This window comes from Muntiacus reevesi, chromosome 4 (assembly GCF_963930625.1).
Source record: "Muntiacus reevesi chromosome 4, mMunRee1.1, whole genome shotgun sequence".
NCBI lineage: Eukaryota > Metazoa > Chordata > Mammalia > Artiodactyla > Cervidae > Muntiacus > Muntiacus reevesi.
The window spans coordinates 135,084,965-135,100,332 of NC_089252.1; the positions used below are offsets into that span (position 1 = coordinate 135,084,965).

A 15,368-nucleotide genomic window follows, 5' to 3' on the forward strand; every position below is an offset into this window, starting at 1 on the left:
AGGCCAGAATACTGGAGTGGGTAGCATTTTGGTTCTCCAGGGATCTTCCCAACCCAGGGATCAAGCCCAGGTCTCCAGCATTGCAGGTGGATTCTTTATCAGCTGAGTCACAAGGGAAGTGCAAATTTGGAGACTGCAGTGATATAAATACTCAGCCCTAGTCCTTGTGTTATTTATAACTTAAAGGGGAAAACAAACTATTAGCAAACTTCCCCACCTCCCTGAAAAATTATGAGATGGGTCAAGGAGGGCCTTGAAAACCGTGTTGAGTTTGGGTTCTCTCCTCAAAATAATTAGAAAGCATTTCAGTGTTTTAGCCAGAGAAAAATATTATCTGTTGTCTCCATATTATTCACTCTAACAGAGGAACTGTTTGAAAAAGTGCTCAGAAGTTGAGAACTGTGATAGTTACAAGACTATTATGATCTAGACTCATATTGATGGAAGTTCATAATATAAAATGTGAATAGAGAGAAAATCAGCCAAGAAATTTAAAAGAAATGGTGGGTGAGTAAATGTTCTGTCATAAAGCTGGAGGATGGTCTCAAGAGTCAAGTACCAACTAGGGGTTAATGAGCAGGACGATTATTTATTGCCTAAACCACATAAGCCATGGTGTCTGATCTTGCCATTCCATCCTTCTTCTCAGAAACATGCAATGGCTTACCCTAATAATATGACTTTCTTGTTCTGGTATCCAAGGCTCTGTTCTCATCTCACTGTATACCTCTTTATGGGTTCCATGCTCAGGACACAACTGATTTGATTTGATGGGACAAGCTGAAACATTTTACAACTACTTGCTTTGGAAAACACTGAACAGGCTGGGCATGATTCTTCTTCTTTATCAAAATCTCTCTCATCCTTGTAAGTCTTGGCCCAAACGCCAACTCCCCCATAACCATCTCTGGTCTATCCATTTCTCCTTCCTGCATGCTGCAACCATACTAGTTGGACCTCAGTTTTGCACTTAGGAAGTTCCTTCACTGTGGCTTTATGCAGTCGAAGTGGTTTTCATATCTTCTCAACTTCTCTCATAGCTCAGTCGGTAAAGAATCTGCCTGTAATGCAGGACACCTGGGTTCGATTCCTGAATTGGAAAGATCCCCTGGAGAAGGAAATGGCAATCCGCTCTAGTATTCTTGCCTGGAAAATCCCATGGACAGAGGAGCCTGGTGGGCTACAGTCCATGGGGTTGCAAGAGTCAGACACGACTTAGCGTCTACACCAACCTCAATGAAGTTAGAAACCTCTTGAGATCTAACAATGTGTTAATTCAGCTTTACCTTCTTTGATTAGCTTACCTATCTTTATCAGTTACTTAACCAATACACATTTATTGGAATAAGATGATTTTTAATCTTTCTTATTGGAATAGAGTTGACTTATAACGCTGTTAGTTTCTGCTGTATGGCCAAGTGAATCAGTCATACATATACATATATCCACTCTCTTCTCGACTTCATCCCCATATAGGTCACTACAGAGCGCTGAATAGAGTTCTCTATGCTATTCAGTAGGTTCTTATTAGTTATCTTATTTTTAAACTTTTTTATTTTGTATTGGAGTATAGGCAGTTGATAATGTTGTGATAGTTTCAGGGGCACAGCAGAGTGACTCAGCCATGCACATACATGTATCCATTCTCCCCCAAACTGCCCTCCATCCGGCTGCCACCTAACACGGAGCAGAATTTCCGGTGCTCTGCAGTAGGCCCTTGGTGACCCATTTTAAATGTAGCAGTGTGTACACGTGAACCCCAAACTCCCTAACTGTCCCTTCCCCACTGGCAACTCTAAGTTCCTTCTCTAAGTCTGTGAGTCTCTTTCTGTTTTGTAAGTTCATTTGTATCATTTCTTTTTCAATTCCACCTGTAAGGGATGTCATATGATATTTCTCTTTCTCTGACTTCACTTAGTATGACAATCTCTAGATCTATCCATGTTGCTGCAAATGGCATTATTCTATGGAATAAACTGATTTCTTATCTCCTTGTGTGCATATCACAGCAAAATCCAGATTGATTTTCCATAGGAAAAAATTGAGATTAGCTTAAATGCTCAATCAACCACATTATGAACATGTGTGATAACCTTAAGATATCAAATCACAGGACAACTTTGAGTGCATAAAATTCTTTATTTAGAACAATAAAGTATATGTATATATAATGTAATTTCAAATTCAAACCTGTATAAAAAAGGGTCAGGACATATACCTATTTTTAAAAGTACACATACAGTACATACACATACACATCACATTTTACAATCTTTTTTATTTAATTAAACTTCAGTCATAATAAAACTATAGAAGTGTTGAAAGACATTTACATTACAATATGCAAACTCTAATCTATGACTGAACTAGCAGTATATCTATACATCCATCTAAATGTCTGAATACTTTTAAGTCCATTGATTTAAAAAAAAAAAAAAAACAGTGGCAAGTGGACACTATAATCACACATTAACCCTTAGAATATAGGAGAATAGGATATTTTGATTGGAAACTTTTATTGAGTCATAGCTCAGAAATTAAGTAACTGAAAATACTATGGTTTTTAGTTTAAACAATGTTATTTTTCAAAAAGCAATATAATTAAGATGTAATTGTAGATGGCACTTATAAATAAATTTACAATGCTTAGGAAACATTTTTAGGATCATGAATATCCATTATAATATGGATTATTTCTAAAACAATACCTTGTTAGGAAATGAAAGTACCATTATTTTATCTTCACAAAGGGCATTTCCAGCAACACTATAAACACCACAAATGAAGTGGTTGGAATTTCAATCTGAATGTTTGTATTTTAATGCCAATTTCGAAATAATACTGTTTCAAAACAAGCTGGCTTTCTTTAAAATTCTTATCCCACTTTCCAATTTTAAAATTTAATTTATGGTTTACCCATCTCCAAATGGATTCTAAAGTATCTTTTGGCACTTAAAAACTTTATGAGCATCTTACATTTTTTGCCCTTAAAGCTTTTAAGAAAATGAGAGATTTAAATGCTTAATTTGGTGCACTTCCAAATGCTACACACATCTTATAGTATCTTTTCCTGGATAAAATATACTCTTGGTTTTCATTCTTCAGAGGTAATCCAAAAATGTTTATTTAAGCAAAGGAAAAAGCCATCTCTTGTGTAAATGGTTATCCAATTCAACCTACAGTAGACTGGATTTCACTTTAAGAATGGACCATATTTACATTACAAACAAGAACAGCCATAGCTTTTTATGTTCAAATTGCTTATTCACAGAGATCATAGTTGGATATTTTGTAAGCGGTAGCTTCAGCTCCATTTTATCTATCATCTTTGTCATTCACATATCAATAGGTTTCCCTCACACCTATGGTGTGGACCTGACTTCACCACATAGATAAATAAAAAATTGAGATCCAAAGAAGGGCAGTGATTTATCAATACAGGTTAACAGCAAAGTGGAAACTTCTGACAATTTTCCTAACATCCATCCCACTATGGTCAAACTGCCTCTTTGAAAAATGTATTTTTTAGTTAAGTCAGAATAGGTAGGCAATGGCTAAAAGCCCCATACTGGAGTTACATTTTGAAAGCAGAAACTAGCTGCAGAAAAACATGAAGAACTATCTATGAATTCTGAATGGATTTTTCTATTAATTTAAAATTTCATCTGAATTAGAATATCAAAATATGCCACAAAGTTTCTCCAAAGTACTTTAATTCTTACTAAAAGCAAATGCTTTGTTGTGAACATACTTTATCATAAATTGTCATTTTCACATAGTCCTTTTTAAAGAGAATAGGGTATTGTTCTATTAAAGTGTTGAAAAAAATCAATGTCGCTGACTCATTAGAAAGTGGCAGTGTGGTAAACACAACAGACTACAATACAAAATCCAGCAACACTTTGATGTCACTGGGCAGGCATCATTTATCACAGAGCATCTCTCTGCAGATCTGCATTCTACCAGAGAGGTACAAAGCTTTTAGTGTAATTTAGAATCTGAAGACTTCTGAAATTATTTTAAAAGACAATTTTAAAACATTACAAAAGAAGACTTTCAGAAACATGGCACCAATTTAAAGGGTGATTTCACTGTTTAAGATGTCAGTTGTGAGTTTTCCATGATTTATGAAGGCTATTCAGAACACATATTGGATAAAATAAAGCAAAGATATATATATATATTAATCTCCAAGCGGATATGACAGTTAATTCCCAAGCAACTACCATCTAAAGTAATGCTCAGCAATTTTCTACTGTTCATGTATTTTATTGAATTTTAGTGTTTTAAAAATTGGTATCCATACAACTGTCAATGAACCAATATATTTAATTAGGCAGAATACATCTCCCCTCACCCTACCATGCCAGATTTCATAACTTGCTGAATTTATTTATTTAACTCTATTGATTTAGGACCATGTCCTTGAGCGTTAAAAACCCAGCTACCAGTTTGGAGAACAAAAGTACATTTATTGTACTCTGAAGCTCATTAAGCAGCATTTTCACATACCTATGAAAATCGAAACCATTGCTGAAATAAACTATTAGATTGAGAAGTATCAGTCTTCTCAATCTATACGTGACTTACACATACTCATGTTAATCTATGTCTATTCAAAACAGTGTCACACAATGAGACAGGTCCTGACAGCCATTAACTTGATCTCTTTTATTATACATATCATAGCTGTACCATGGGATATTTGAGGGCCTAAATAAATTAATGCAGCTTCCCAAAGCACCTGGGTTGTATCTTAGAGAAATGACTAGTATTTGAGGAACCACAGCACTTTAGAGAAGACAAGGGTCATAGAAATCATCTGAGCTCTTTGGTATAAAAAAGAGCAAAGGCCACTTACTGGAGTTGTATTCTAATTAGCATTGAACATAAGCTAAAATCCAACTCTACTAGAAATTCTTGGACTAGTAAAGTCAAATAAAAGGTAGCAGTTTTTCATGCCCTTCTGTGTCCCTGCATTGAAGGTCATTTGATGGTGGTAGGATATGGCAATAATGTTATCACAAGGATGAAGTTAGAAGGAAAGCTTTGGATTCCTTTATGTTCATGACATATTGAAAGACTCTTCATCAAAACAAACCATAAGAAATCATTCTTTGACCTTAGTCAGATGTTCCTTTGATACAAAAAAAGAAAATTGGCAAGGGAAATTCACTTAATGTCTTTACAAGTTCTGGTTTAAAAACACAATGTCCATCTTGGGAATTCCTGCCAAATTCACTTAATATGATAAAAACGCTGTCGCATATTTTAATAGCAAACTGACATGCATAACTACATAAAGCTCTCTTTTTATTTTTAATTCATAAACCTTAATGAATATAGAGTGCCTGATTTTAAATAAATGGATCCTTTAAACAGATAATGGTGATTATAGTATAAATAACTAAAGTTACCTGATTCCCTGCATTCTTGTAAAAGCCAAGTCACCTAATTTTCAACACCCATTATCAGCATGTGAGTGTGGTTTTCTAATCTTAGACACTAAATATCGTAACTTATTTTTCCTCTCTCCCACAGCAGAAATTGAAGATGGGGCCTCCGTACATTCAGTGATTCCTCCTAAGTCCCTTACATAACTCTGTAATAGTTTTAGAATATAAACACTTTGTAATATATTTTGCAAGCACAATTTATATACTCTAGAGTGGTCAAGGGCAAAGGCCGGCTTCACTCGGGGTGCCAGATGTCCTCCTTGGCAGATCACTGGGGTGCCAGATGTCCTCCTCAGCAGATGGTTCTGCTGATCAGTGTCCACAGCTTCTTCATGTGACAACTCTCTAGGAGTCTCTTCTCTGCAAAGGCAGCATGTTGTCATTCAGCACTGGCTAGCCTGTATGGATAGAGCCAGCCAACTATGTCCATTTGTCTCGTGGACAAATTTGCACCTTCTATGTCAGGAAGAGATCCAAGTTCAGACCCACATCCCTCACTGATCAGCAAGTATGAGGCTGACCTGCACCTACTCCCACACTGTTTCCACTGCTTTCTAAATGTACAGTGGATGATGCTATTGAGTTTTTGTTTTTTGAACATTTTCTAGATCCCTCTGACACAAATGATGACCCCCACCCCCCACTATCCAGGCTGAAATCTACTTGCAGACCAAGATAACTATGAACTGCAGGTTGTCACTGTAAAATAAAGCTATGTGGTTTTTCAGCAGTTAGATGCTTCTGGAGGCATGCAAAATTGTATGTGCAATCTGGGACGCGTGCTTTCTCTCCCAATATCAGTTTGCAGGTTCTAACTGAGACCACAACTCTCCGTAGATCCTTAAAACAGAGTCCTGCTCCATACAAGTTCTTCTTTATAGATGATTAATTCAGTGCCAGTTTCACAGTAAAACACTTTGTTCCAATTTCTCAATCATCCGTAGAGAGTCATGGGTAGCAAGAACAGATAAAGATGCGGTCTGTCACTCCAGACAGAATAGGAATTTGTTTAAAGCTGCTTCATTTATGAAGCAAACATGAACTGTTACCCGCCTAGAGAAGAAAGGAAAAGCGAGAAATTATATAGCATATCTGCTTTCTGCCTTCTTTTCATTCTCAGTAGCTAAATCCATGTGCCTAAAGAATGAGTAATAGATTTACAATGTATGCTTCACAGCCTAAAATAACTTGACAAATATTTTCCTAGATATTAGTGATCACTCTCTGATCTCTCTAGTAACATTTTACAAAATCTGAAATGATCGTTTTACTTAGTATGTCTTCCTATTAGAATGTAAGCCCTCTGAAGACATGGAGCTTTGTTGATCTTTTTCACTGCTGTATTCCAACAACTGAAACAGGGCCTGGTACAAAATCCATACAGTTATTCCCTGCTTTTTCCAAGTTCCCTTTACACTACTTTGCTTTTTACAAAAGACCTATGTTAGTACCTGTTTTCAACACACGATAGAAATCTGAAGAGGATTTTGCTTCTATGAAAAAAGGCGAAAAGTGACATAGCATTCAGTGTTTGTTTTGCAATAAGCCTACCGGTTTAGCATTCAGTGTTTGTTTTGCAATAAGCCTACCAGTAAGCGTGCAGCCCCATCAGTAAGAGTGACAAGTTCTGGCGCCAAGTTCTTTCCCCGGAACTACACTTAGAATCTCAGCATAAAGCTACTGAATCTTTGAACTGTGTCTATAAGCGTCTGTGCTTCACCTCAATTTATTTTGTGCATCCGGTTAGTAAGATGTGTCCTAAGATGATCCTTCTTTGCTTTAAGCCGTTTTGGCTTAAGAAAGGTTTCATAGGAATGCTCTGCTCTTGGATAGTGCTGGAGTGGTCTGTTTGTGCATGCTCAGTCATGCCCAACTCTTGGTGACCCCATGGACTGTAGCTCACCAGGCTTCTCTGTCCATGGAATTTTCCAGGCAAGAATACCGGAGCGGGTTGCCATTTCCTTCTCCAGAGGATCTTCCAGACCCAGGGATTGAACCCATGTCTCTGGCATCTCCTGCACTGGCAGCCAGATTCTTTACCACTGAGCCACAAGGCAAGTCCCACTTATATTTGATAGATATGTCTTGAATATGGAGTGGATGAATGAATGCCCTGTGGCTTTCATACCCCCAGGCACACCACAGATTAGCTCCGTTTGTGATGACAGTTATCAATCTCTAACGAGAATTTCTCTAATGAGGCTATGAAAAGACTGTAGACAGGCAGTGAGGTATGAGGGACAGTGGCGGTGTCAGAGTGGAGAAGTGGAGTGGCATGAACTTGATCAGGGATCCCACAAATGGCAGCCTCCCAGCCACTGAGCAGCACCAGTGTGTTGACTGCCCACCAGATTCTAGCAATCACTTCTACCAACCAAGAAAGACCAGCAGCAAGATCTCCTCCGGTACTGAGAGCCAAAAAAGAAACAAAGAAATCCTATCACCATGTCCCGGCAAAGCCTCTGGGGAAGTTCATTTGGCCTCAGAGCAGCTTATTGTACTTGTTGAATCATGAAAGCCAGACTCTGTTCTAGTTTTTCAGTGCTGGGGTTAAACCGCTGAGCTGTGGACTCAGCTTTCAGATTTTTCAACTTTTTATTGTTATTTTAATTGATTGATTTATTTTTGGTTGTGCTGTGTCTTCTTTGCTTTCTCTAGTTGTGGTGATTGGAGGCTAGTTCACTTGCACTTCATTGCAGGGCGAGGACTTCTCATTGCCGTGGTTTCTTTTGTTGAGCAGCACAGGGTTTAGGCACTTGGGCTTAGCTGCTCCATAGCATATGGAATCTTCCTGGACCAGGGATTGAACCTGCTTGGCAGGTGGATTCTTATCCTCTGTGCCACCAGGGAAGTCCCAGGTTTTTCAACTTTCAACTTAAGTGTTTGTACTTCCTTTTATTTTTTTTAAATTACAGGCAGCATTTATATGTTATCTTTAGTCACAACCCCTAAATAAATGTATATTTTGTATTTAGCTTCTTCCCTGTGAAAAGTTACAGTGTTAGTCATTCTGTTGTGTTTCACTATGGACAACCCCCTTGGAGTGTAGCCCATCAGGCTCCTCTGTTCATGGAATTCTCCAGGCAAGAATACTGGACTGGGTTGCCATTCCCTTCTCCAGGGGATCTTCCTGACCCAGGGATGGAACCTGAGTCTCTTGTCTTGTAGGTGGATTATTTATCATCTGAGCCACCAGAGAAGCCCCCTACTCTTTACCTATTTTTGTCCTTATTTATCAATCCCAGAATCAGAGGTCACTGGTTTTAAAATGTTTGAGATCATTACACAGGCTATATTAAAAACTTTATAGTATGAGTGGTAAGAAGTACAGTGTTTTTTCCAGTAATATACTAGATGTATATAATCTCTAAATGTAATATATTTTATATATTCTCTAAATGTAATTTACTAAGACTATAAATATATAAAATGTAACAATATACTAAAAACTGTATTATACGACAATTTACCAAACTCTGAAAAATAGGAAAATTATATTTAGGAAAGCAGAATTAAATCCTGAAGGAAAAATTAACAGACATTAAGAGAAAATTTCAGAAATACAAATTACCAAGTTTGAAAAATAAAGCTTGGTTAGAAAAGCAGAAGGGCCTAACAAAAGGCAAAAAAATACATATTTTTTTAAAAGCTATGAAGAATTCAAAATTCTAAACTTAAGCAGAGAGAAACAAGATTGGAAATCTCTTCTGACTTTGTCTTTGGATCATTTTAAAAAAAAAGAAAAAAAAATTAAAGCCAACAGCTGGTTTTCTATAGAACAAAACTACTATTTTTATAATGATACCCTGGGTTCTTACAACAACCTCATGAAATAAACAGGGTGAGCATTATTATCCTTTCAGTTATATTTGAAAAACCAGGGGTCAAAAACAACTGACTCATCCAGGAACCTATAGCTAGTTAAGTTGCAGCTCAAGGTTTGAATCTAATTCCTTCTAATCCTCTGCATCACAATGTATCAACAGAGAGCAAGCTCCAAAACCAAACCTTCAAAGCTCTAGAAATTCTTAGGATATACGTGGTAAAGAGTCACAGATCCTGCCCTTTGGTAACCAACCATTCCTGAGTTGCGTACATTAACTGTCTCAGCATAACTTGCCTCATCCCTATTCCAATTCTAGGATCTCCCTTCTTCTGTCTTAGCTCAAATCCACTGTAAACTTCCAACTTGTGTTTCTTTTATAACTCTCTCTGCCAGCCTAATTATAATACGAATTACTTTCTCCACTTACTATGCTGGGATGAGTCTACAAACACTGCTATCTGTGTGTCTACGGACTCATGCTGTTTACCCCCAACCAAACTGGGCTTTCTCCATGATTATGCAGCCCTTCCCCTAAGGTCTCAATTAAAATTCTTTGTAGATGACTTCCCAATCCCAAATCTACTGTTTCCACCCCTGACTGTTCACTGAAGTTGCAACATATTTGGCCACTGGTTAATAATTACTAACGTCTCCTTCCCCCATTTTTTTCTAATGGTGCTTAAATCTGGTTGGTCTTATAGGCTGCAAATCATCAAGAATCATGTGCCCATACAGGCAATGTGGGTTTGATTCCTGGGTCAGGAAGATCCTCTGAACAAGGAAATGGCACCCTACTCCAGTATTCTTGACTGGAAGATTTCATGGGCAGAGGGGCCTGGCAGACTACAGTCCATGGGGCTGCACAGAATCAGACATGACTGAGCACATGCACCCTGAGTGCTATAATATCAAGCCTTACATCCATCAGGAACTAGGACTTGATTCTTTTACTGCTGTGTCTCCAAAATGGCCTGTGATTTCCTATTTCCATGGCTGTGACCCTAGCTCAAGTTGTCATTCTCTCACATCTGTTTTGAAAACCCACTCCTAAGTGGACTTCCTGACTCCAGTTCACCACCCCCATCCATCCAGCCACATCAACAACTGATTACTTTCCTAAACCTCTGCTTTGACTGTATGACTCACATTTTTTCTAAACCCTCCAACAACTCCTTATGTGGCTCAATAGTGTGTAAGCCCTGTATATGGAATTCAGACCCTCTTTCACACTGATGTCCATCCTTTCTTAGCATTTAAACACTCTGTAATCTCCAGCTGTATACTCTTGAACACAGTCTGTACTTTTGATCTTCTGATTTAGCTTATGCCGTTTGCAGTACCTTCCCTACTACCAGTAAAATTTTACCAATCATTCAAGACCTAGCTCAGTACAAATGCCACCTCCATCACCTACACAATGAAGCTTTTCTCCTAGTTAAATAAGACAACTGTATCAGTTCAGTTCAGTTCAGTTTGTCATGTCTGACTCTTTGCAACCCAATGGACTGCAGCACACCAGGCTTCCCTGTCCAACTACCAGAACTTGCTCAAACTCATGTCCATTGAATCAGTCATGCCATCGAACCATCTCTTCCTCTGTCGTCCCCTTCTCCTCCTGCCTTCAATCTTTCCCAGCATCAGGGTCTTTTCCAATGAGTCAGTTCTAAGACAATTGTATGTGGGTGGTACAATTCTAAGGGATGCCGTCCATATCATTCATTATCTAGAGTTATGTTGAGAGAACATTCTCTACAACCATATTCAGTGGCTTTGCCTTTGATTCTTTACCGCATTTCTCTGTCAGCTCCTTCTGTTGATTTTTAACTAACACCTCCTTTGGTGCTTTTAAAAATAGATTATTTATACATATGTCTTATCTCCTTTTGCAGGCTATAAGCAATCTGAGGACAGAAATAGGTTATAGTAACTTTTGCTATACCAGAGCTTGTTGGTATCACATCTGTGGTTAGAATGAAGAGGAATATGTGCTATGATCTACTCTATTTCTCTCTCCTAAACTGTGCTACAGGCAACCTAATAAATGAAAAATTCTGGGATGTCACATATGAATACTTGTCATCAGCTAGTTGACTAAATACATTTTTAACTTTTCACAGTGATAATTTCACATTTGATGTCAAATAATCACAGCTTTAGTATATTTTCTCCTAGAGGCAACTTCTTTTTGTTTCTGGTTCATTATCTACATTCCTTCCCTGTATTTAAAATATCAAGCCCTCCTCTTCATTTTCCAGTTATAGGTTGGAGATCTAACTATTCCATATGCTTTCTATTTTAGTGTTCTGATATTTGTCCTGGTTTAATTTGTTTTAGTTCAGGGAGGAATTTTTGCTACAAACCCAAGTCATTTCTTATACTTTCCCTTTTTTTGTTAACCAAGAAAATGTCTGTAATACAAATTATATCCAATTTTTAAAATATATAATTACAAGTTCACATTTCATTTCTATTTTGATACTTTTTACTATGGTTATTCTTATTTCTTGGAAGACTTCCTCTCCTACCATGCCCCAGCTTATCCTCCCTCCACCACATCCCTTTCCCCAAATTATATTCAAATTTCCTTGGCAGGTTTTAAACCTCTACTGTTACAGAGAACAAAGCTTTCTCTATGTAATGGGTGCTCAACAAATGGTCACAAATGATACATACACATTTTGACTTTGGGGTTTGCAGATTCATGATAATGAGCTGCTTTTTACTTCCTTTTATATCTATCTTTCCCTCAACATTTGAATTCTTATTTACATCTATTTTTACTACATAAAATTTACTCTCACATTATTGCAATTCTTTGATGTAGTCATTCATCTCTTCATTTATTCAACAGATACAGTCATCATCACTTGCATGTGCAAAGTATAAACTATATAGTTTAGTGGGATCCCATAAAGAAATTCAGAAACAAGTCCTGTCCTCTCAGAGCTTATGGTTTATAAGAGGACACAAAACGTGTATGTAAGTAAATGTGATGCCTTCCTAATTTATCAGTATGGTATGAAATGTAATATAAAATATAATTGCGTGTGTGTGCTCAATCGGGTCCCACTCTTTGCAACCCCAAGGACTGTAGCCTGCCAGGCTCCTCAGTCCATGGGATTTGCCAGGCAAGAATATTGGAGTGGGCTGTCATTTCCTCCTCCAGAGGATCTTCCTGACCCAGGGATTGAACCTGCAACTCCTGTGTCTACCCCATTGGCAGGTGGATTTCTTTACCACTAAGTCACCTGGAAATCATAGAGGTTACTTTCATTTGGAAAGTCAGCTTTTCAAAGGGGTGGTTTCTGACCTGAGCCTTGAGAGAGCTTTGCCGAGATAATGATGAGTAAGGTCACCTATTTCACACCAACTCCTCAATTATTCTGTGATGAGTTTATTTCTAAACAATCCGGGTCTTCTTTAACCTGCTTCATTTTCATTCATTTAATTATATCAGTAATATTTCAGATTCTAAGAAAATAAGTTAGCCATTGCCTATATGCCTATCTTCCCCTTGCTGTACACACTTTGCTGTCCTGACCAAAATCAGCAACTTAAACATACACGTATAAGATAAAAATAAACCTTACTGCACTTTTTAAAAGATTGTTCATCTTACTTTATTGCAGTAAGAACACTTAACACAAGATCCACCCTCTGAACACATTTTTAAATACACAATATAGCTTTTTTTTTTAAACTCTAAGCATTATGTTGGACAGCAGATCTCTAAAACATACTTATCTTGTAAAACAAAAAACCTTTTAAAAAAGGTCATTTCCCAAGAACCATATTCCTTACCACTTAATAAGCTTTTCATTTAGGGTTTGTTTATTCCCTCAGTCACTCATTCAAAAGACATCAACAGAGCGCCTACAATGCTTAGGCAACAAGTGAGGTGCTCGTGAGGAGATACAGCAAGAAGCAGACAGCCTCGGTTCCTGTCTGCATGTCCCCTGACTGGTAGACGTGTGTTAGTTGCTTGACTACAGCCTTTAAAATGCCATCTTTTTTTTTCCTCCTAGGCCAATGCCCTGGGTTTTTCCATCAAAATCTATTCTCCAAATGTCACAGGACAAGTACCACAATTAAATACCACATGACTTGTGTGCCAAAACAGGATCCCAGTGATGCCATCCAAAAGCAAACCACAGAGGACATTACCTGAACCTTGAAGGTTCAATTAACCACTTAACGTGTGCGTGGTGGATGTCTGGCTTAAGGGAACTGAAACGGCAGATAGGGAAGCAGCAGTAGGTTTGTACTAGGATTCAAGGGCAGAGAAGTTAAGTTTTTAGGAATAACAATTATTTCAGCTTAGGGAATACTGGGCCTGAAAAGAGAGTCAAGTGTTCCTTTACAGTATTTGATAGGAAACATGAGTCTAGAGAGGGCTAGGATGGAAGCAGGAAAAAGAGAGAGTGCTATTCATGCCCCAGACGTGGTGATCAAGGGCATGATTCAAGGTAAAAATGAAGTCTGCATAATAGCAGGGTTAAAGTGTGAGAGGCATATGCGACATAATTACTATTATTATATGATGTTATTTTGGGTTGCTAAAAAAGTGACGTTTGATAAAAAGAGAATTCCTGGAGGAGACAAGAGACTCTGTGACCCAGTTTCCCCAGGGAAGATTCAGTAGAGAGAGAAATCTCTGTCCCAGATTCAGAAGGGAGAGCTGGAAGGACAGTGACATGAAAGTAAAAGGCGAAGCTCCCCAGAGACCGCGTCTGTAATAATCTGGGCAAGTAAATGATCCTCCAACCATGAGGGGGTGCAGGGGAAGAATGGAAGCTTTAGAAAAATGAAAGAACACTCATACCCTACTGGAATACATGGGAGTGCATGGGCAGAACAGAATTAATAGCCAGTTGGCAGCAGTAAAATGGGACAAGCATGCATGATGATGGACCAGGTTAATGCCATTCAGGGTGCTCCCCACACCACGTCTGCAACTATTTTGGAAGCTAAGGCAGTAGACAGGAGAGGGGAGAGGAGATGTAAATAACAGCGCCCTCCCAGTCCTGTCCTCCTGGTCTTCCTTCTCCCCGAGCCCTCCACAGACCCACACAACCCCAACCTCAGGTATCTATCCCTGGCTTGTATTCATTGCATCCAGGGTTCTGGACTGTGATGAGGTACAGTGAGGACCAGTCATGTGGCAGGTGGCACCTTACCTTGATGCTTTCCCTCTCCTGACTACAAGGGACTTTGACCTCTACTCCTTTTCCTTAAAATAGCAGGGAAATGTTTTTGGTTTGCACTTGATTGAGCATTTAACAAATGAGATACGTTTCCTATCATGTTACAATAACCACAGCGAATTGAAATTGGTTTTATTTATTCTTCTTCTATTTTATTTTAGTCCTACTTTGCTCTATTCCTCTTGTTTATTTTCTGGCCTCAAAAATAAGCACTCAGGAATTCCCTGGTGGAACAGTGGTTAGGACTTTACACCTTCACTGCTGAGGATGTGGGTTCAGTCCCTTGTTAGGGACCTAAGATCCCATAAGCCATGTGGTGTGGCCAAAAAAAAAGAAAAGGTAACACTCAACTGTTAATGTTTTGTATAACTCCTATACAAGACAGATCCACTAATCTGGAGTAACACTGCTTGCCTTTCAAAACTTGAGAATGCACAATTCAATGTAACAGTTTCAGCTGCCAGACTGACATCAGCCTGATAGAAGACAATACATGCTGGCATCTAGGATGCTGTGTAGTTCCGGTTATATCTTTTAGCTTGAGTTCTAAAAACTTACCAATGTACAAAAGTAACAGTGTTGATAGAAGCCACAATTACACTTCTTGAAACTCTCTCTCTTTCTCTTGCAACATGCTGAAAACCAAGAAACATGCTTATTTGCTTTAAGACAGATTCTGAAGTATATCATGACCTGGGTACTGTAAAGGGCAGTTTTTACTTTTCCATAAACACAGGAGCAAAAAGCTTACACAATTGGGTGGGAAGTTTACTTTCATAATTTTACTATAGGGAGGACTTCAACACAGTCTCCCCAGTTAGTTAAAAAATTCTCTACGCATATGCAAATACATATACAGAAAATGCATATATGTGCTTAATA

The 15,368-nt window shown here is 38.2% G+C and overlaps 1 protein-coding gene across 2 annotated transcripts in view; it reads right to left on the bottom strand.

The window, feature by feature from the left end:
* Window positions 1-2,127: 2,127 nt before the first annotated feature.
* The window catches only part of KITLG (KIT ligand), a 96,756-nt gene continuing 83,515 nt past the window's right edge, over window positions 2,128-15,368 (bottom strand). For both annotated transcript variants that reach the window (XM_065934180.1, XM_065934179.1), the window contains 2 exons: window positions 15,045-15,121; window positions 2,128-6,509 (listed from right to left, as the gene is read on the bottom strand). In XM_065934180.1, coding sequence (XP_065790252.1) covers window positions 15,082-15,121 — 40 coding nt within the window. In that variant the 3' untranslated portion in view covers window positions 2,128-6,509; window positions 15,045-15,081. The remainder of the gene's footprint in view (window positions 6,510-15,044; window positions 15,122-15,368) is intronic.